Source organism: Cervus elaphus, chromosome 25 (genome assembly GCF_910594005.1).
Source record: "Cervus elaphus chromosome 25, mCerEla1.1, whole genome shotgun sequence".
Classification (NCBI taxonomy): Eukaryota; Metazoa; Chordata; class Mammalia; order Artiodactyla; family Cervidae; genus Cervus; species Cervus elaphus.
In genome coordinates, this window is record NC_057839.1 from 44,168,756 (window position 1) to 44,189,979 (window position 21,224).

Here is a 21,224-nt window from a genome sequence, read left to right on the forward strand (position 1 = left end):
CCACTTTTCATCTCATGCATCACCTTTAAACTGCCCAGGTGGATAAGAGAAGCAGTCCCTGCAAGTCACACATTTTGGTTCTAATCAAGGCAGACTCTAAATTCACCTTGCTTCTAAAGTTGGGTTTATTAACCATTCATTTATAAATGTTTGTTTCCATATACTTCCAGGAATTCTCCTTTTTACCATTTCATATCTTTATGTCAATGATTTTTAATGGGCTGAATTTTATTTTTTTTAATTCATAACATAAATTGAGAAATAATCTCCCACTGAAACAGTATGGATTAGAAATATGGATTTGGTAATCAGCTAAAGTATGTGAGCAATAAGTAAATCAATTCTCATTATTCATTGGATAAAAAAGTCTGAACTTGGAGGCAGAAAACCAAGTTTCTATTTCTTCTGTATTTCTAATAAGTTCTGTGGCCATTGGCAAGTTTCTTTACTTTTTTTAGGCCTCAGTTTCTTCAACTGTAAAATGAAAGTGCTTGAGATGATATCCTCTAGGGACCTCTGAAGCTATAAAATTCTCTGATTCTTACACTGCTATTTTTCCTAAATTTCCACATTTAGTAGATTTCAATATGTATCTGTCATTGGGATGCCCTGCAGAGGAATAGTTATGATTTCTGGAACCACACATCCATGATACACTGAAATAGATGACCTAACTGGCAATATCATACCCATTGCAAAGAATGAATGAATCATCATTGTTCTTTTAGTCATCAGTCAAATTTGTGCTGGGATGTTTGGTTACTTAAGCATGTATTCTTTCCCTTAAATGTATATAGAGAAGTAAATGTATAACTCCAAATTCAGATTAACATTTAACTGCTATATATCCTAAAACATGATTAAGTACAAAATTAGGAAAAAGTGAATATACTCATAGCATAGAGAAGAGGCAAAAATTTCTAGAGTTGTGCTATCCAACACAGAGTCACCAGTTCTGTGTCTACTTAGCATTTGAGATGTTGCTAGTCTGAATTGAAATTTCAGTAAAGGTTTTGAAGACTTGGTTTAAAAAAAAAAAAGAGTAAAATATATTATCAGCAATTTTTAAATATTGATTTCTTGCTAAAAATTATAATATATTCCAACTGAGCTATTTCAAATCCTAAAAGATGATGCTGTTAAAGTGCTGCACTCAATGTCAGCAAAATTGGAAAACTCAGCAATGGCCACAGGAATGGAAAAGGTCAGTTTTTATTCCAATCCCAAAGAAGGGCAACACCAAAGAATGTTCAAACTACCTTACAATTACACTCATTTCACATGCTAGTAACGTTATGCCTAAAATCATTCAGCAGTGTGTGAACTGAGAAATTCCATATGTACAATCTGGGTTTAGAAAAGGCAGAGGAACCACAGACTAAACTGCCAATATTCACTGGATCATAAAGAAAGCAAGGTAATTCCAGAAAAACTTCTGCTTCATCGACTATGCTAAAGCCTCTGCCTGTGTGGATCACAACAAACTGGAAAATTCTTAAAGAGATGGGAATACCAGACCACTTTACCTGTCTCCTGAGAAACTTGTATATGCATCAATAAGCAACATTTAGAGATGGACTGGTTCTAAACTGGGAAAGGAGTACATCAAGGTTGTATATAGTCACCCTGGGTGTTTAACTTACATGCAGAGTACATGAAATGCCAGGCTGAATGAATCATAAGCTGGAATTAAGATTTCTGGGAGAAATATCAACAGCCTCAGATATGCAGATGATACCATCTAATAGCAGAAAGTGAAGAGGAATTAAGGAGCCTCTTGATGACAGTGAAAGAGGAGGGTGAAAAAGCTGGCTTAAAACTCAACATTCAAAAAATGAAGATCATGGCTTCTGGGCCCATCAATTCATGGCAAATAAAAAGGGAAAAAGTGGAAGCAGTGACAGATTTTATTTTCTTGGGCTCCCAAATTACTGAGGGCAATGGCTGCAGCCATGAAATTAAAAGATGCTTGCTCCTTGGAAGGAAAGCTATGACAAACCTAGACAACATATTAAAAAACAGAGACATCATTTTGTCAACGAAGGTGCATATATTCAAAGCTATGATTTTTTCAGTAGTCATGTACTGATGTGAGAGTTGGACCATAAGCAAGGCTGAGCACCGAAGAACTGATGCTTTCAAACTGGTGCTGGAGAAGACTCTTGAGAGTCCCTTGGACAGCAAGGAGATCAAACCAGTTAATCCTAAAGGAAATCACCCCTGAGTATTCACTGGAAGGACTTAGGCTGAAGGTGAAGCTCCAGTACTTTGGCCACCTGATGCAAAGAGCTGACTCATTGGAAAAAACCCTGACGTGGGGAACAATTGAAGGCAAAAGCAGAAGGGTGAGGCCGAGAATGAGATGTTTAGATAGCATCACAGACTCGATGGACATGAATCTGTGCAAACTCTGGGGGACAGTGAAGGAAGGGGAGCCTGGTGTGCTGCAGCCCATGGGGTCACAGAGTCAGATATGACTTAGTGACTGAACAACAGCACAATACTCTCTTCAGGTGTGTCTCTTTTTAAAATCCCTATCTTTATTTTTTAATTGAAATATAATTGCTTTACAATATTATCTTAGTTTCTGTTGTACAATGAAGTGAATCAACTACATGTATCCATACCTCCCCTCCCTCTAGGAATTTCCTTCCTACCCCACACCTACCCCACCCATCTAGATCATTTTGGGTATATTAGGTTACATAAAATATATTGTTAAAATTAATTTTGTTTCTCTTTACTTTTTACAGTATAGCTATTAGAAAATCTAAAATTACATGTTTGGCTCTTTTTATGTTTCTAGTGGACAGCGCCACTGTTCTAATGGATTCTGTCATGTTAATGAACACTTTAGATAGCAACACTGAATTCTATTTATCCCCATAGGAAGATTAATCAATGTAAGTAGCTTCAACCTTTTAAGAAGGCTCTGTTCTAAATTTTTATGTTGCTTCTCTCTCCATTTTTCTGACGTCAAAACAATATAATGGTTTATTTTCCTTTAAAGCTTAAATACTATGTATAAGCAATGAAAATAGAATAAAATACTACTGAAATAATGTGAATTAAACAAAATAAAAGAATAAATCTTGTGTGTTTGTTCCAATTATTCAGACTTGAGTTTATTCTGCTCAGTGTGAATTGCTCCGTTGTGCTCAACGCTTTGCAACCTCGTGGACTGTGTAGCTCGCCAGGCTCCTCTGTCCACGGCACTCTCCAGGCAAGAATGCCAGAGTAGGTCACCATTCCTTTCTGCAAGGATCTTCTTCACCCAGGGATCAACCTTGGGTCTCCTGCATTGCAGGCAGGTTAGTTACCATCTGGGCCACCGGAGATGGAAACCTTCAAGTGGTCCTTCAGAAGACTTTGGCACATTTAGATGTGAATCTTTCCTGTCTATTAACACTTCAAACAGCGTTTTCCTTCTCTTTAAGACATGTGATTCTTTCACACTTTCTTACTTATTGCCAAGTTTACAGTAAATGTTTTGTCCAGCAACAGTGAAAACAAAAGGGAAAGAGGGGAAGAATCGAGAAGAACTTCTTCCTATCTACTTTTTTTTTTCCTATCTCCTTTCAAGGCGACAAGTGGACCAAGAGAGATTGTTTTGGGGTTGGAGGAAATTAGAACAGCTTTGGGATGGAAGGGTGTGGGGATAGAGAGGGAGTGAAGGCCATTTCTACGCATGGCTTTTCTTTCTTTGAAGTGCTTGGCAATGGTACCTTTCTGTTCTCAGCCTGAGATATTTCTATGATAGAAATATAGTTTTCCTATATGATTGTCTTTTAGAATATTTAAAATGTACAATAGAACCTGACTAACTTAAAGCCAGCAGTCACTATCTGACAGCTAGATCATAGACTGAGAAGTCCTTAAATGTTAAGTTTGCTGCTGCTGCTGCTAAGTCGCTTCAGTCGTGTCTGACTCTGTGTGACCCCATAGACGGCAGCACACCAGGCTCCTCTGTCCATGGAATTCTCCAGGCAAGAACATTGGAGTGGGCTGCCGTTTCCTTCTCCAAAATGTTAAGTTTAGGATAATTTAAAACATCTCCAATGACCAAAAATTGAACCAATCCTGCCTCCATAAAAAAAAAAATCAAGTCTCTTACTTATTTAAAAAAATCAAATATAGGAATAGTTGAATAAAGATTTGGGTGGTCCTAACTTCAGAGTATACATTGGTTTCAACTTTTCACTGAAGGGAAGAGCCAGAAAGAAAGAAAGAAAGGAATATTTACGGAATTTTAACTCTTGCAACAATCTTGTGGGGCAGACGTTATCATCTCCATTGACTGATGAGGGAACTGATACGTGGGTTTCCAAGAAGTTGCATCAGCCTCTCACATTTGCATGGTGAGCAATACAAGGTTAGAAATGGATTCAGTATCTTGTGACTTAAAAGCCCATTTAACCTTGCTGCTCCTCCTGCTTTGTTTCCCAGAGAAAATGTGAGAGGAAGAACACTGTTGTGGAAGAGAAGAATTGCGGGCCTGAAACATATTTCACACCCAAAGAAATAGCGGGGAAAAAAAGGTCAAATCCATTCTTTTACCTCTGTCTCAGGAATGAAAAAGTCAATTTTTAATTATATGGGTAAGGTTGACCGGGGGCTAACCTATCAAAAATGCTGAGTTCAGGGTTGGAGATTAAATATGGAGAGAGGCTCAATTTATTACTATTTGGGAGGAATAAACATTCGTACATAAAAAAGAGACTGGAATCTCTTTGCCTCCAGCCTGCCCTTGACCTTGAGGTGAACAGTGTAAAGTATGATCTTTTGGGGGCAATAAATGAACAGCTAGAGGACAGCATGGCCCATAGTGTACGTTATATATTCTGGGATGCTGATCAAGTGTGGAGATCATGTGGGTATCACCATCTGCTGACACCTCTATCCTTCTGAGGCACAGATTTGCTCAGGTCATATAACATTCTTAGATGCCTACAAAGGGCTAGTTTTCTTTGTCTTATGATAACACAGACCCTAAATCCCAAGTCTGACTTATTCTTTTCCAAATGACGGTCTGTGATTGCTAACCATTTATTAAATATATTCCTCTGGCAAATGACGGTCTGTGATTGCTAACCATTTATTAAACATATTCCTCTGCTTACCCACCTTGTTCAGCTGCCTATAATCTGCTCTGGAACAGGCAAGCTTTAAATAAACAAACTGGGTTCATTCATTCTTAAACATACTATCTTGCCAAACAGCTATTTTTCTGCATGTTTAAAAATATAAGATGGCTAAGTGGCAATGTAGTCTTAAATATACAAATCTATGTGGATTTCTTTGCAAAATGAGATAAAGTTTGCTCTTTACTATCTTATCAGCATGATTCCACAGTACTCCCCAAGCATCAGAAATCACACTGAATAAGGCACTAACTGTGATGAGACACAGCTAGGGGAAAGAGGGGTGCAATGGGACCCTCCTCTCCATTCAGATGTTGGGCAAAAATATTGACAGGAAATCCCAGCACGAGGGGCCAGATTTTCAAGTTCTGCTGATCAAAACAGGTTCACAGCTAGTTCACTCAAGTTCAGATGGAGGACAACATGACACTAGGAGACTGGGGGGGCAGGGGCGGGGGAAGGGAATCCCTTCCAAAAGAACCTTCTGCTTTATTTGCCAAAGTGTTTCAGTAAACTAAAAGCAGCAAAGCTAGCCAGAGAAGTTGGAGGGGATTTAATGGTTTGTGGTGGGGCATACCATGGGGCCACGAACCCTGTCCCAGTTATCATGTGGCCAAGCTGGGGAAGGACTGTGTATCCCTGATAACCAAGGAGATCAGACGGAAATTTTGCCTCTTTCCCCCCAAGCGTCCTGTCACCTTCATTCATACTGTGTTCACATCACTTCTTAATTAGGGGAGTATATTATGATACTTCAATGGGTCATTACAAACTACAACTGAAATAAAGTTGAGTGATTTGTTTCCACAAAAGACACCTTGATTGAGGTGATTATTAGTAATCTATAAAGTACAATGAGGATAATTGGTATGAGTGCTATCATTATGTAGTGATGTCTTCAAATTTCCCCACTAATTTTCCTGTGATTAAAGAAAATTACTTACATTTAGCCAGTTGAGTATAGAAAAGAAAAATGGTTTGTCAAAGTATAAAATTGCTATTTATACTTAAACTATTACTAAAATTTATACTTTATAATAGACTTACATATTTTTAGATATCTGCTTCTTATTAAAACAGCTGAAAAATGTTTTCCATACTTCAAAACATAAATGTCAAAAAGGATATATTTTTAGCAATTGAAAGCAAGAAACAGTGCAAATATCAATTCTGTTAGTACAGCATGAGGCAGAAAGTAATACAAAGTTCCCAGTCCACAGTTTCCTTTTCCTGATCAAATGTTAACAAAAACAGTAAAACAAATATTTTATAATAAATTGAAATTGCATAATTTTCTTAGTCAATATCCTAAAATGTGACTGAAGTATAGTTTCTTACATGTGTTACAGTATATTCAGTTCTTGGCCCTTAATTTTGGGTTAAAAAAGAAAATGTTTGGGAATGAGATTGTCTTTCATTTGTTCCTTGAATACAAGACATTATCAATTTGGTTTTCATTGCTATAAATAAATTACTCATTTAAGGCTTGTTACTCTGAAATGAAGGGTTTATGCAATCAATCATGCATAAAATTTGTTATTTCCCCCCACTTAGTCCAGTAGCTGCTCACAGAGAAATTGTATGAGTTGTTAGTTTTCTCTGTCATTACTGCAAACTGGAGACAGAAGAGTAAGGGAGAAACATAGAAATCAGATAAGAGGAAAACTCTAAATGTACCAGAACGGGAGATAGCAATAAAACTGTCGACTTCGAAATGAAATCACAGGACAATATTTCCTTACAAATATATGGGCATAGAGGAGCCACTCAAATCACAGAATTATCCTTTTGTTGTTGTTGTTGGCTCTGATATATTGCTTTGACTGAAAAAGTGGGAATTTTCTAACTTTGGGCTTGAAACAATGGCGTACACAGTTAAAAAAAAGATGAGGGAATAGAGTATTGTAAAAAAACATCTTTGAACCCTATGAAAGAGATTAACAAGGAGCAATCTCTTGGACTGACTAGGTGGTTGGAACATTTTCTTCCACTCTGATCTCCTCAACTGGCTTCTGATACTTAGTGGCTCCCTCAAGTATTTCAAAGTCTAAACCTACAAAAGCGAGCAGGCAATCAATCAATAGGTCATTGACTTCAGTGTGACAAGTCCCCTCATCCCCCAGTGATACTGAGAATGGGCCTTGGTATTGCACACCTGTGGATAATAGAATGCTTGGGTACAGGATGCTTCGGCTGACTTAGAACAACATGATTTTTATGTAGCTGCAAAACCACAAGGAGCATGTATAACTGTATGTATAGTTATAAATATACATAAACAGTATATATACACACACATATATATATACATATCTCTAATGACTCAGACGGTAAAGAATCTGCCTGCATTGCAGGAGATCTGGGTTTAATCCCCGGGTTGAGAAGATCCCTTGGAGAAGGGAATGGCAACCCACTCCAGTATTCTTGCCTGGAGAATTCCATGGACAGAGGAGCGTGGTGAGCTACAGTCTGTGGAGTTGCAAAGAGTTGGACACAACTGAGCAACTTTTACTTTCACTTTTCATATACATGTATATGTACACATGTATATTCACATGTATGTATATTTGTGTGCACGTATGTATATATATATATATACACACACATATATACATAGAGACTTGTTTACAAATGTAATTTGGGTTAAATGTAATGTATCTGTAATTTGGGTTGATCATCATTATAATATTAGAAGCCTAAGTAAAAAGGTCTGGGCTTAGAAAATAAAGACACTTTTATAAACTATAAAGAAATACATGGACAAGGGAGGGGGAAGGTGTCACAGAATAAGTGAAACAAAGAGTGGGAAGGAATGAATGCTGATACTCAGTGATTTACAGTGAAATCCTGGAGTTAATAAGGAACCCAGTGGTGGACTGGAGATATTATTTCCCCTTCTACCTTTTTTCTCTTCTAGCTGTATTGTATTCTGAATGGCAGATATTAGGAAAATAGCATCTTAGCTGTTAGTAAAAAGAAATCAACCCTGAATATTCATTGGAAGGACTGATGCTAAAATTGAAGTTCCAATACTTTCGGCACCTAATGTGAAGAGCTGACTCACTGGAAAAGACCCTGATGCTGGGAAACATTGAAGGCAAAAGAAGAAGGGGGTAGCAGAGGATGAGTTGGTTACACAACGTCACTGAGTTAATGGACAGGAATTTGAGTCAACTTTGGGAGACAGTGGAGGCCCAGGAGCCTGGCGAGCTGCAGTCCATGGGGCGGCAAAGAGTCGGACGTGACTAAGGAACTGAAAAACAACAACGACAAGTTTCCTTTGGTGTCATTACTCTATGGATACTTTCCCATTCTCAATCTGAGATAGTTTTGCTAAATTTAAAGATATGACTTAATTATCACACATACACACACTCAATATATGTGACAAGACTCTGAAGTCACAACATAATTCATTAAAAATACAGAAAGTTTTTTAAAAAGTTTTATCTCTGTGTATAGAAATTTATAAACTCACCTATTTTCTTTTCTGATATTATTTTGACATAATATTTGCACATTCTTAAAAACCTAATGCATTGTAAGATTTTGTTACAACTAGGACAAGAGTAACATATTAATAAAGAATAAAAATATACCCTTAAATACAATTGCTATTAGGCTGGAGGTTTATAAATTTAAAGATCTTAAAATATGATATTGTATCAAATATTAAGATACACTATAAACAGAATAACATTATGAAAAGAGAAATTTTGAGATATCAATTATCATTATATTGTTCTATTCACTTAAAAGCCATCAGAATGGAAATTAATAATTCAGTCATTTATTGAAAATTACTTTTGTGTTCCTGATACGTCCCAGACATAAAGTCTTGCCTCCTGGAGCTTGCATTCTGGTGGAGTAGATGGACTGTGAACGGAGAAGTAAGTAATAAATTTTTGGATCACTGATGAGGACTATGGAGACAAATGGACAGTGTAAAGGGATACTGAGTTATGGAATGAGGGGCAGCTATTTTATGAGGTCAAGGAAGACTTCTCTGTGAATAAACTGGAACCATGAAGAGCCAGTCATGGGAAGAAATGCTGAAATTTCTAGCAAAGCAAACAGCAAGTGCTGCGGCCATGGAGGAAGCAAATTTTCAAAGGTCTTAATAGAGCAAGGCAAGAGTAACTGAAGTAGGAGGTGAGATGACAGGAGACTGATATTAGTAACATTAAGTGATAATAAAGAAATAGAATAAGAAAAGTTTGGTAATTTAAATGTTTATAACATATTTCTCTCCTCATAGCTTTTATACTTTAAAAGATTTTTTTGGGGTATAAAATATGCTCCTTATACACTCTCTCCACGTATGTGTATATCTCTGTGTGTGCATGTGTATATCTGTGCACATGTGTTTGTATGTGTACATATATGTGTGGATATGTATGGATGTATAAATGCATATGCATATATGTGTATATAGTGTATACATGTGAATGTATGTGTGTATTCACACTGCATGTTAAAACCATAACATAGTGAAATTTGGATTGGAACTTAGTATGAATACTGACTCATGTCCCAGCTCTGACTTTTGAAAGGTTATTTAAGCCCCGCATGCCTCAGTTTCCTCATCTGTTCAATGGGAATTAGTACAGTACCTACTTTGCAAGGATGGTATGAGGATTAAATGAATTTATATATATGTGTGCACATATATATATATATCTTAGAATAGTGGCTGGCATATAGTATATGTAGCAAAAAGTCTAAGAGTCATACAACTGTTATTTTTATAATTTTCCTAACAAGTAGCATTTTATCCAAGTGATTAGAATATGTTATAATTTTAAATTTCAATTTACACTGCTATAAGCAAAACCAATAATCAAAAAGCTTGAAAATATTTTTTCACTGGCTACTCATATTCATTTACTCGGAAAACCACTTTGAACTCTCATTTATTTTTGGAATATTTCAAGCTTAAAGACGACCCTTCTGCTTCTCAATTGGGAAGATTAAATGGTTCTGTCCTGGAGAGAGTGTTAGTGAAAGTGTTGATTCCTCAGTTGTGTCTGACTATTTGCGACCCCATGGACTATAGCCCACCTGGAGAGAAGGTGCAGCCAAAAATGTTTTCTAGGGGTTAGGGGTGTATTAAACACGTGTCCACTTGAGGGAGCTCCAAGATTTCTCCAAAACCCTGGTCTTCTAAGCGTTGTCAACCCTGGGACTGGGTGCCACAACACCGGGTTTGGGTTTCAAACTTTGTGGAAAGAAAAATTTAAAGGTCTAGAGTTAAAGTCTGGAAAAGAAAAGTATTGGGTAGTAAAACTGATAATTATTTTACTGTTTTCCAGTTATGTATTTAATTGAGGGGAAAAGAAACACTTTTTGGAGAACTTCAAACAGCTCAGCTGGAAGCATAGGAATTAACATAAAGTGAAATATTTATGGGGGCTTAATACTGTTTAAGACTCATTTTTTCCTTGCCTTAAGACAAGAAGTCAAATTAACCATTTCTAATTAAAGAGTTGGATACAAAGTAGTGTGAGACCAGAAGCAGGAGCTAAATGGGAATGTCCTAAAGTGGGAAAGAGTCATTTGACATAAGGATCAAGAATGAAAGATACAAAAGAATCTTCATAGAACAAGAGAAACAAATCAGGGTGATTTAAAAATGAACATAGTTATGATAGACTTACTATCATTCCTTCCTAAATAAGTATCTTTCCTCTTAGGGCAGAGTTCTAAAACCGGACGTGATAAAGCCCCTCTGTCTCTCTCTGTTAGTGGTTCAGCTACAAAGAAAGTACAAATGCAATATCCCAAGTGAACTGGGATCACTTCATATGTTCACTAAGTATGATTCATGGGAATTCTGGCTCAGAGAACAGCCATCAATTAAGGATATCAAAAAAGAAAGTCCCAAATCCTAGGGGCTCCAGACCACTCTTCTTATGTCTAAACCACTACGCAGAGACACAATGATTTGCTTAGGATATCAATTTTATACACATATTTTAATTCTTACTGCAACATGAGTGAACTGTTGAAGAGAGTTTGAAGAGCCTATAAATCACTATTGGCTGAGTCATCTAAATATGTAAATCAGGCAATACATTTGTCACCCAGAATAGGAAAATATTGCATTAGAATATAATTCCAACAAAAGAAAACCATAATCAAAATATAATCATAAGATTAGAAGTAAATTAAAAACAGCACATAAGGTTTCCAGCATATTCTTTATATACTTAGATCTTAAATTTTAAAGAGTTTGTTTTAACCCAACTTAAAGCATTTTGCACAAAAATTCATGCCAATCTTTTCATTCGCACTTCATGAAATCTCCTACCATTGTTTCTTTATTAATTAACATACAATATTTTTACTTGGGTCACAGACAGTATTGCTAAGCTACTATTGTATACATCTCAAATTTCCCTTAAGCCTTATCTTGATTTTGATGAAATTGAATGGATTTGTTGTACTACTTGAGAACAGAATCAGGATTATCCTGCAAGTGGGTTTTTAAATCATTTTTGTTTTGTTTTGGTCATTTCTATTTTTCATGCAGCATTTGTTTCTTTTTGCTTTGGCTGTAAGTTTCTTCTTTCATTTTTCATTAGTACATCACCTCATGGTGTGAAATACCTTCTGTTGCTTTCTTAAATGTTAAACAAGATGATATGCCTGTTGAAGAAGCCTAATGCATCTGTATTCTCTCTTAAAAAATAAAATTGGAAGCATATTTTAAGGGTGCTTAAAAATCACTGCAACGGGCTCTCTGTCCTAGGACCATGGCCCAGTTTGTCCGTAACCTCGCGGAGAAGGCCCTGGCGCTGGTCAATGCTGCTGTGACTTACTCGAAGCCTCGATTGGCCACGTTTTGGTACTATGCCAAGGTTGAACTGGTTCCTCCAACCCCTGCTGAGATCCCTACAGCAATTCAGAGCTTGAAAAAAATTATCAACAGTGCTAAAACCGGTAGCTTCAAACAGCTCACTGTTAAGGAAGCTCTACTGAATGGTTTGGTGGCCACTGAGGTGTGGATGTGGTTTTATGTTGGCGAGATCATAGGCAAGCGTGGCACCATTGGCTATGATGTTTGAAGACCAATTTTTAACATGTGATTATATTTGCTTTATTATTCAAGTGTTCTTGGACCATGTGTGAACAGACTGCTATTTGAATAAAATAAGACAATGTGTTAGAAAGAAAAAAAAAATCACTGCAGATGGTGATTGCAGCCATGAAATTAAAAGACTCCTTGGAAGGAAAGTTATGACCAACCTAGATAGCATATCAAAAAGCAGAGACATCACTTTGCCAACAAAGGTCCATCTAGTCAAGGCTATGATTTTTCCAGTGGTCATATATGGATGTGAGAGTCTCACTAAAAAGAAAGCTGAGTGCCAAAGAATTGATGCTTTTGAATTGTGGTGTTGGAGAAGACTCTTGAGAGTCCCTTGGACTGCAAGGAGATCCAACCAGTCCATCCTAAAGGAGATCAGTCCTGGGTGTTCATTGGAAGGACTGATACTGAAGCTGAAACTCCAATACTTTGGCCACCTGATGCGAAGAGCTGGCTCATTGGAAAAGACCCTGATGCTGGGAAAGATTGAGGGCAGGAGGAGAAGGGGATGACAGAGGATGAGATGGTTGGATGGCATCACCAACTCAATGGACATCAGTTTGAGCAAACTCTGGGAGTTGGTGATGGACAGGAAGGCCTGGTGTGCTGCGGTTCATGGGGTCACAAAGAGTCGGACATGACTGAGCGACTGAACTGAACTGAACATGAGCAGTTTAATATATAATCAGAGAGGCTGTTGCTCTAGAAAGTGGAGATAAGCCAGGCTTTTTGGAGATTGTCTCTGTGATGGTTACATAGACAGGCCTGTGCACAGAGTGTTACCACAGAATCCATCAGCCCTCAGTGATTTTCTATGTCTTTTAGGAGAAGTTATCAACTGGACACAGAGGGCTTTCTTCATGTGTATATTGAGCTAAGCTTTTGATTTGCCATGGTAGACCCTGAATATTACCCTGAATGAGTACTTGGGGGAATACACAGGCCCTAGGCTTCTTAACTACTGCTTCTAAATTGGGACTTTAGGGCTTTCCGTGCAAAAGAGAAAGTGAATTCTCTCCAACTGCAGTGGGGTATTCTGCAATGTGTGGGATCATTGTTATCTTGACTCTGCTGTGGAGACAAGCCACAGCAGCAGCAGAGATAGCATCAGCCAATTAAACTCCAATATGGTGTTCAAAGGATATGGAAGACAGATTTAATTATGGAACAGATGACACTACTCAATCCTAATTGTCATACCAGGATCAAGTTGAGGGGCTGTTAATCACCAGCCAGGAGACTGGAGAGCAAGCACCTGACGTCACCAAAGACAAGAAGCATCAGACCATAATCACATTGCACCTTAATGATCCCAGTTAGGAACAACAACAACAGAAACAAATAGAAATTTCTTTTTATGTTGTGTAACATTAAGAACTGGGAGATTTTTATTTAGTTACTATGATTGTAGGCAATTAGATTTCTCTTTCTCATAGTTAATACTTTCACTAAGAAACCCTTAGGTGGAACTCTGGAGTTTCTTTAGTTCTCACAAGTTATTTTCAGAGTTACAATTCTTTTTACACAAAAATTAACCACATTTCCTGGTTTAGCCAATAATATCAGGGGAACCAGAGACCTATAAAAGCTTTCAAACTGGCACCAGCCATACAGTCATAAGAGCCAAGCTGCCTTAGCAACTTGTTTCAAATGCCTAACAGCTCCAGAGAGAAAATATTTTCCTGAGCCCACAGTTCCTCATCTATTTTGCTTTTCTGCAAACTTCACAAAAGCTGATGGGCAATATGCCTCATTTCCTATATACCAATCTATTTTGGCCAAACATTTAATTTCTAATCAGTATGGTGACCAGAAGTGGAGAACAAGAGGTTTGTAATATAGAATAGAAAAACACAGGAGTTGGAGTCAAAACACTTGGTTTGCAGTCTTTGTTCTGTCCCTTTTTTCTCTATCACTAAGTTCCTTAACCTTCTTCTTTAGACTCAAAATTTGGCAATTGGAATGCAAAGTAGATTAAGAAATATAACATGGTTAGGACAGTCGTCACTTTGGAAATGCCATACAACCGTATTCAGCATTACATGAGCTTGGACTAAACATTAGAATGGGAAACTAATTAACCGTAATCAAATACCTACTAAGGTTCTGTTGTAATGCTAGGTACTTTTGCATTTTTATGCTCTATATGAGGTTTGATTTTCTTCATGTTTCAGGTGAGGAAACATTCATAGAGAGGTTAAATGATGTCTAAGATCATACTGTTATTGGTAAAGTTAGGGTAGGAACCTAGGTATGTCTAGGCCTGGAATCACACTCTTTTCCATTTCTCCAATTTTGGAATCAAGGTGAATGAAGTTTCCTTCTTCAGCTGATTCAACTCCCAAGTCCTACACAGATGTGTGATTAGCAGAATACTGGGCCCCTAAATATGCCCATGTTCCAATCCTCAGAACCAGGGAATATGTTCCCTTACATGGCAAAGGCACTCTGCAGATGCGATTAAGTTAAAATCTTGAGATAGGGAGATTAGCCTGGATTATCTGAGTGGGTCCAGTGTAATTATAGGGGATTATAAGAGGGAGGCAGGAGAATTAAAAAAAGAGATGTGATTATGGGGCACAAATCAGAGAGAAAGAGGTCTGAAGATGCTACACTGCTGGGTTTGAAAAGGATGGGGCCAGGAGCTAACACCATGCTAGTGACATCTAGAAGCTGAAAAAGGCAAAGAAACAGATCCTCCCTAGAGTCTCCAAAGGGTACACGCCCTACTGACAAGATAATTTTAGCCCAGGGTGACTTTGGACCCATGAACCTGTAAGAAAATAAATTTGTGTTGTGTTAAGCCACTAAGTTGTTATAATTTGTTATAGCAACAATAGGCAACTAATACAGGATCCCTGCCTTTTTCCAGGGCTCTCAAGCTTTGCTTGTCCAGATATACGTGGTTCAGGTAGAGGAGGTGGATGGATCTCGGAAGCTGGGTAGTTGATGGGCAGGGAGTGTCTGAGAAGCTCAACCACATATTGTGGCTAGGATGGGATTTACACTTGCTTTTAAGAGAGAGATTTATTATTGGGGTTGGAGGCCATTGAGGTCTAAATTCTGAAGGAAGCCTAGGCCTGTGATGCTTAGAAGGTGAAAGGATTAGCGTATCACCTTTGATACACTGCCAGGGAGGGGAGGAGGTCTATACTTTAGAATTCTAGAAGAGTCAGAAAATGTTTCTGTTGCAGAACATAAGGAACAGTGGCCTTCCCAAATTCCAGAGCTTGTAATCTCCAAATACATAATCTGTTTTTAGTTATATCCAAATACATAATCTGTTTTTAGTTATATCCATGTACTTCTGTACTAACATACAGTACATAGGATTGAGCAGCCAAAAAATAATTGAAAGTATATGTGACAAAAACCAATTAGTTTAGGTTCAAGCTTTTCATCCCAAACTCCAATAGATTAACTTCCACATTCATCGTGGAGTAGTGTAGAGCATAGAGGAGGCATGGGAAAACATGATCCGATGGGTAGAGGGTGCCCCCCTTCATATTTTACTTTCCTTGTCTCTTATCCAATTTAGCTTAAGAAAGGGGTGAAGTGGGAAAGCGTAAGATGAAACCTTCAGTCTCCTGAGTTGGCACATGACCTCGGTTAAGAGAGCATGACCTTTGACAGTTGACGAGCCCTGCTTAAAGGAAGCATAACATAACATACTGAGCTGGAAGAAGGGGCAAATTTCCAGGGAAGAACAGTTTTCAGGTTTCAAGATTATGAACAGACTCACCATTTTCTTATGAAAGTCATGAGATCCTGTTTCTTCACGTTTGATTCCAAGGAGCATAAAATACTGCAAAATCCTTAATTAGTTTTACAGAGTGATTTGACTGCATAATAATGAGAATCGTGAGATTTTACCACTCTCATCTTTCTTCTTCAAAGGACTAATTTTCCACAACATGTTTGTGGTCCTAAACAATTTTTGAAAATAACGAGGATAATGAGTTTGTGTCCCTAGTTTGTAAAAGCATTCTACCAGTTCAGTAGGGGGATGAACTTATAGCTTTCCTATCATCAGCCCCCTGAAGGGAGAAGTAGGTAAAAAAGGTGGGCAGAAGCAAAAGGGACTCTAAGTAAGAGAACTGGTCCACAGTCACAGACCACTGCCCTGCCTCCCCCCACCCCGCCCCATCCACCACTTGCTGTGTGAACACAGTCAGGTCACACAACGTCTCTGTGCTGTGTTCTCTTTCTTTAAGAAGGGAACCTCTCAAAGGAAGAGATAGTCCTCATATCTCATCCTTAAGAAATAATCTATTTTTATAACCTGTTTATGAGATACTAGAGTGTGTTTTTCTGTGAAATGAGAATATTTCTTTTCAAACTCTAATATCCAAGGAGCTATTCAATTATATCTAAGTTAAAAAGTGTTAGACTTTGAGGAAAAACCCTACTTTAGTACAATGAAAAATTAGAGCAGAACCCGGGACTGTAAATTGCTCTTACTAATTAATTATATCTGGGGTAAGGTGAACAGAGCCCATATCTGGGATGTGAATGTTGGTCCATCTCCTTGTGAGCTACTCAACTTTAGGAAAGCTATTTAATCTCTGTATTCTTCAGATTCTTATGCACAATATGGAGAAAATCATGCCTACTATGCATTATCACTGTGAGCATCTTCTGAATATGTAACATAGTTGGCATAGTGATGTCTAGTGGGTGCTCATGTTGTGTCTATAGCAGTAACAATATCATCAAGCCCAAAGGAAACATCATTATACCCTCTGCAAACCTAAGGGATGATGTAAGCCCCTTGCATTTGTTTTATGCAGTCTCTCCTATAAACACAAGGCTCAGAGTCATTTATTCATCAAGATAGAGCAGTTAGAACAGAAATCAAGCCATATAAGGACATGATTACCAGAAAACCAATCACTGGACAGACAGCTCCTTAAAACAGGGTTTCACAGCCTCAGCACTATTGAGTTTGGGCCAGATAATCTCTGTTGTGGGGGCTGTTCTGTGAACTGTAGGATGTTTAGCAGCATCCCTGGCTTCTCCCCAACTAGATGCCAGTAACACTCGCATCACAGTTGTGACAGCTAAAAATGCTTCCAGACATCACCAAATGTTCCCCAGGGCAGGGATCACTGCAGGCTGAAAACCACTGCCTTAAAATGATGAGCTAAACAACATAGAGAACTAGTATGTGTCCCATTCTTTCCAACCCCATGGACTGTAGACCGCTAGGCTCCTTTGTCCATGGAATTTCCCAGGCAAGAATACTGGGGCGAGTTGCCATTTCCTACTCCAGGGGATCTTCAGACCCAGGGATGGAACCTGAATCTCCTTCATTGATTGGCAAGCAGATTCTTTGTCACTGAGCCACCTAGGAAGCCCATAGAGAAGTAGACTAAAATATAAACGTTGTGAGATTACTTGCTATATTTATAAAGACTAAAAATGCTAGTGAGAATAGTTAAAAGCTTGTCTCTGGAACCTTGGAATTTCACTCTACCTCTAGCCCTCTATGTGATTTTAGATAATTTATTTACTTCTCAAAGTTCAAGTTCTCTCACTTATGAAATGGGGATAATCACAGGTCATTGTGAGGATTAAATGAGATAATGTCAAGATGTCGGGTCCACTGAAGCACTTAGTGAATATTGGTAATTGTTCTTTCATTATTATTTATCACCACTCCTGCCACCACCATCATTACCATCATGGTTGATGGATCTTTCTCTATGCAGTACTGCAGTGTTGCTCAACAGCTGAGTATAGCTTTAAAAAATAATTGTTTGAGAAAATACATTTTAACTTTATAGAATTTCAAACTTCAGCCTTCTAAATGAAAGGCTCATCAAAATATCCCCTATTTTTTCCTTTGGACTCATTCATTCATTAGTAATCATTATATTGGACACAGTTAAATACGCATTTCATCCAGAGATGCCCACAGGGAACCCAATGCAACATATACCACAAAAACCAAAATGTAATGTTAATGGAAATTAACGAAAGACAAATCATTCCATAGCACACTAATTAGTTTTTTTAAGAATTAAATCACTGAGAGCTGCACATTCTACAAATAATTACAAAAAAGAATAAAATAAGAATCTCATTAAACTATTTAAACAAAGTACTGGATTTATAGAACTCCTAAGTTCCACATTAGAGAGCACAAGTATGTTTCCCAAAAGGAGGGATAATGTTACAAAGCTTCCGTTTTTCCAAAATCCTAATTTTATTAGCAGCAAAGTAATTAATTTTTGTGACAACAAATTCTTCAAGGAGAAATAAATACTAAGCCAGCTTCATGTGAGCAAAGCAGTCAAAGAAAAGGAGATGAAAATACATCAAGAAAGCCTTAAGAGTCATTTTCATCTCCTACTATGAAACTATGTCCTTAAAATCTGGTTCATTTTCAAAAGGGCTTCTAAACAAATCTCTGCTACTCAAAAGATAAAGATGGTCTCATTGAGCTTGCAGAAAGTCAACTGGGAAAGAAAATGGGAGGGATATTTTTTCAGGTGCTGAACGTACTATATAGGTTAAGGGAGTGAATAGACTACAGAAAGAAAGCTTGTATGTGTGTGTGTGTGTGTGTGTGTGTGTGTGTGTGCACACATGTGAGACAGAGAGACAGAGAGAGAGAGGGAGAGAGTGGAAAGTGCTGCAGAAAGACAAAGGACTTCACCATCTCCAAAAATCAGGATTTTGCAAGAGAATATAGTCTCTCAAATATCTAATGATAATAGCATTAATCAGGATAATGCACAAAGTGATAAAAACAGAAAATGACCTAAAATTTATATTAGATTGGCTTAATTTTAATTTTTGCTAGGTGCAATTAATGAATAGAGGCTATGTGGAATTATTCTGAGTTCAGTTATAAAACCATCATCAACTAATTGTCCTACCTTGAGTTTCTTAACTTCTTTGTATCTCAATTTTATGTAATTGTATAATGAATCTAAATATTTATATATTTATATCTTATAAATATTGAGAAGATTAAGTGAGATAAAGTGTACTAAAGCCTTAGCATTGAACTTGGCACCCAGGAGGTGATTCTTATTATACTATTATCTGAGTCATCAAAAGAAAACACTTTCATGTTAAGCCCAATTTAATGTACTCTTTTGCAATTTTTTAAATTAAAAAACTTTCTGTAGCATTATCCCAGGCAAAGTAAGAATGCATCAAGTTAGACATGGATAACAATGGAAAAAATAAGGGACATATCTAATTCTTGCTCTCTGATTTATGTGCAGGGCTGTTTTATATCTATTAATCTATGGGTCACTTTTATAAGATTGTAGGATTACATTCTTAGAGTAAGGAAAATTTTGTTTTAAAGAAAGTTCACTTGATGTCAGAGTCTGGTTGCTGTATATATCAAAAGCTATATATTTCAAACATTAAAACATCTTTAGAAGTAGTGAATATTCCTATCCAAAAAAGTTACTTGGGTCATTTTAAGATTTATTTCTCTTGTAAGGAGTTTTATAAAAAATCTGGTTTGGAAAGACTTTTCTATTCTTAAAAATACAACAGGAAAAGGTATGGGTTGACTAGAAAGTCCTGGACAAACTTTTTGGCCAACCCAAGAATTCTTCGTTTTTTTTTTTTTGAAAATGCTAATAGGTAAAAGAAAGGCAAATTACATATACTGAAAGTTTACTATCTAAGAGAAAGCATCCTTGATGGTTTTGCATATGGTTTCACATATAATTCACACAAAAATCTAGCAGTTGTGATCTCTATTTTTATAGATGAAAAAACTGAAGTTTAAAGAACTTGAGGAGCCACCTGTCTCAAAGACTCATAACTAGTACTGGCCAAGTTGGAAGCTTAACGGTTAGTTGCATAAATCTCTATAATCCAAGTGTTCCCTACCACATCAAGCTGTCTTTCCTTAATAACTCTCTTCCAATATCTCAAACAACAAACATTCACATTGGTTAAGTGATTAACATTCCTGAATCTGTTAACTCAAGGTTTTCATCAGAGAAATGGAATTTATTCTATTTTATAGATGAACAAATGATGAATAAAACCAAGTGCAAGATGGCACATAGTCATCAAATCCTATCATGACTCACTCAAGCTTTCTGATTCCTTCCAGTTCCTTTCACAGGTCAACAGTCTTTGACGATCATCTTCTCTTAACTGTGTTTAATGCAAGTCAATAATAGTAGGTAAAGTCAAGAAGGTAAAGTCTTCATCAATGAGTTAAAAATCTAGAGGACCGTTTCCACTTAATTCCAAGATTCTATGCATTGGAGATGTTTCGGGTTCATTTTTTCAGAATAGAATTGTTAGGGGAACTTCCCACCCTGGTTAGGCACTATAGTAACCACTTGCATAAGTTATAACAGGAGGTCCTGTTAAGGAACTGATAACTAACATGCTATTACCCACTGGAAGGATTCGGGAAAGGTCACAAGGAAAGAGGAGATGCCAGTCCACATGTCCCACTAACCTTCTAGAATCCTCACTGGAATCCATCTTGGCTGAGTAATGTGACTGTCATCAGGAAGGACTGCAAGTCAAGTGACTGGCCAGTAAAAACTGGAAACTAACCCCATCGCCATAAAGCCCAAAACTTCGAGCTATGAGGCAGAGCAGTTCTCCTGTGTTCCCGTAATCCCCTGCTCTCCCCATGGCCCCTTCCCAGTAAAGTCTCTTGACTTGTCAGTACATGTGTCTCCTTGGACAATTCATTTCTGAGTGCTGGACAAGAGCCCACTTGGGCCCTGGAGGGGGTCCCCTTCCTGAGTCAGAATTAAAGTTGATTTCACATGACCTAAATGTATGCAGGCTGAGTGCAAGACCAATAGTGGGTTTCTGACTTTAGCCTACCTAATCAACGCTATAGGTATGTAAGGAAAAAACTGTTGCTTCAGTTCATCCAGTCAGAAGTGTTTCCTTTCTAAAGGGTTCCAGCTGTGAGCTAGAGGGCTTGTCTAGGGAGGGAGGAGTGACGGGGACAGACTGAGTCTCGGCAGTTGACAAAGGACTTCGTC

General features: G+C 37.6%; 2 protein-coding genes across 3 annotated transcripts in view; one reads left to right on the forward strand and one right to left on the reverse strand.

The window, feature by feature from the left end:
- CDH6 (cadherin 6) overlaps window positions 1–21,224 on the reverse strand; it is a 142,708-nt gene that overhangs the window by 89,435 nt on the left and 32,049 nt on the right. The window lies entirely within an intron of this gene.
- LOC122683685 (ATP synthase subunit g, mitochondrial-like) lies at window positions 11,884–12,307 on the forward strand. The gene has a single exon (XM_043887480.1). It carries the CDS (start codon window positions 11,897–11,899, stop codon window positions 12,206–12,208), a length of 312 nt encoding a protein of 103 aa, XP_043743415.1. The 5' UTR covers window positions 11,884–11,896; the 3' UTR covers window positions 12,209–12,307.

Coding starts and splice junctions, on each gene's coding strand:
- LOC122683685 (XM_043887480.1), top strand. CDS start 11,897: ATGGCCCAGTTTGTCCGTAACCTCGCGGAGAAGGCCCTGGCGCTGGTC.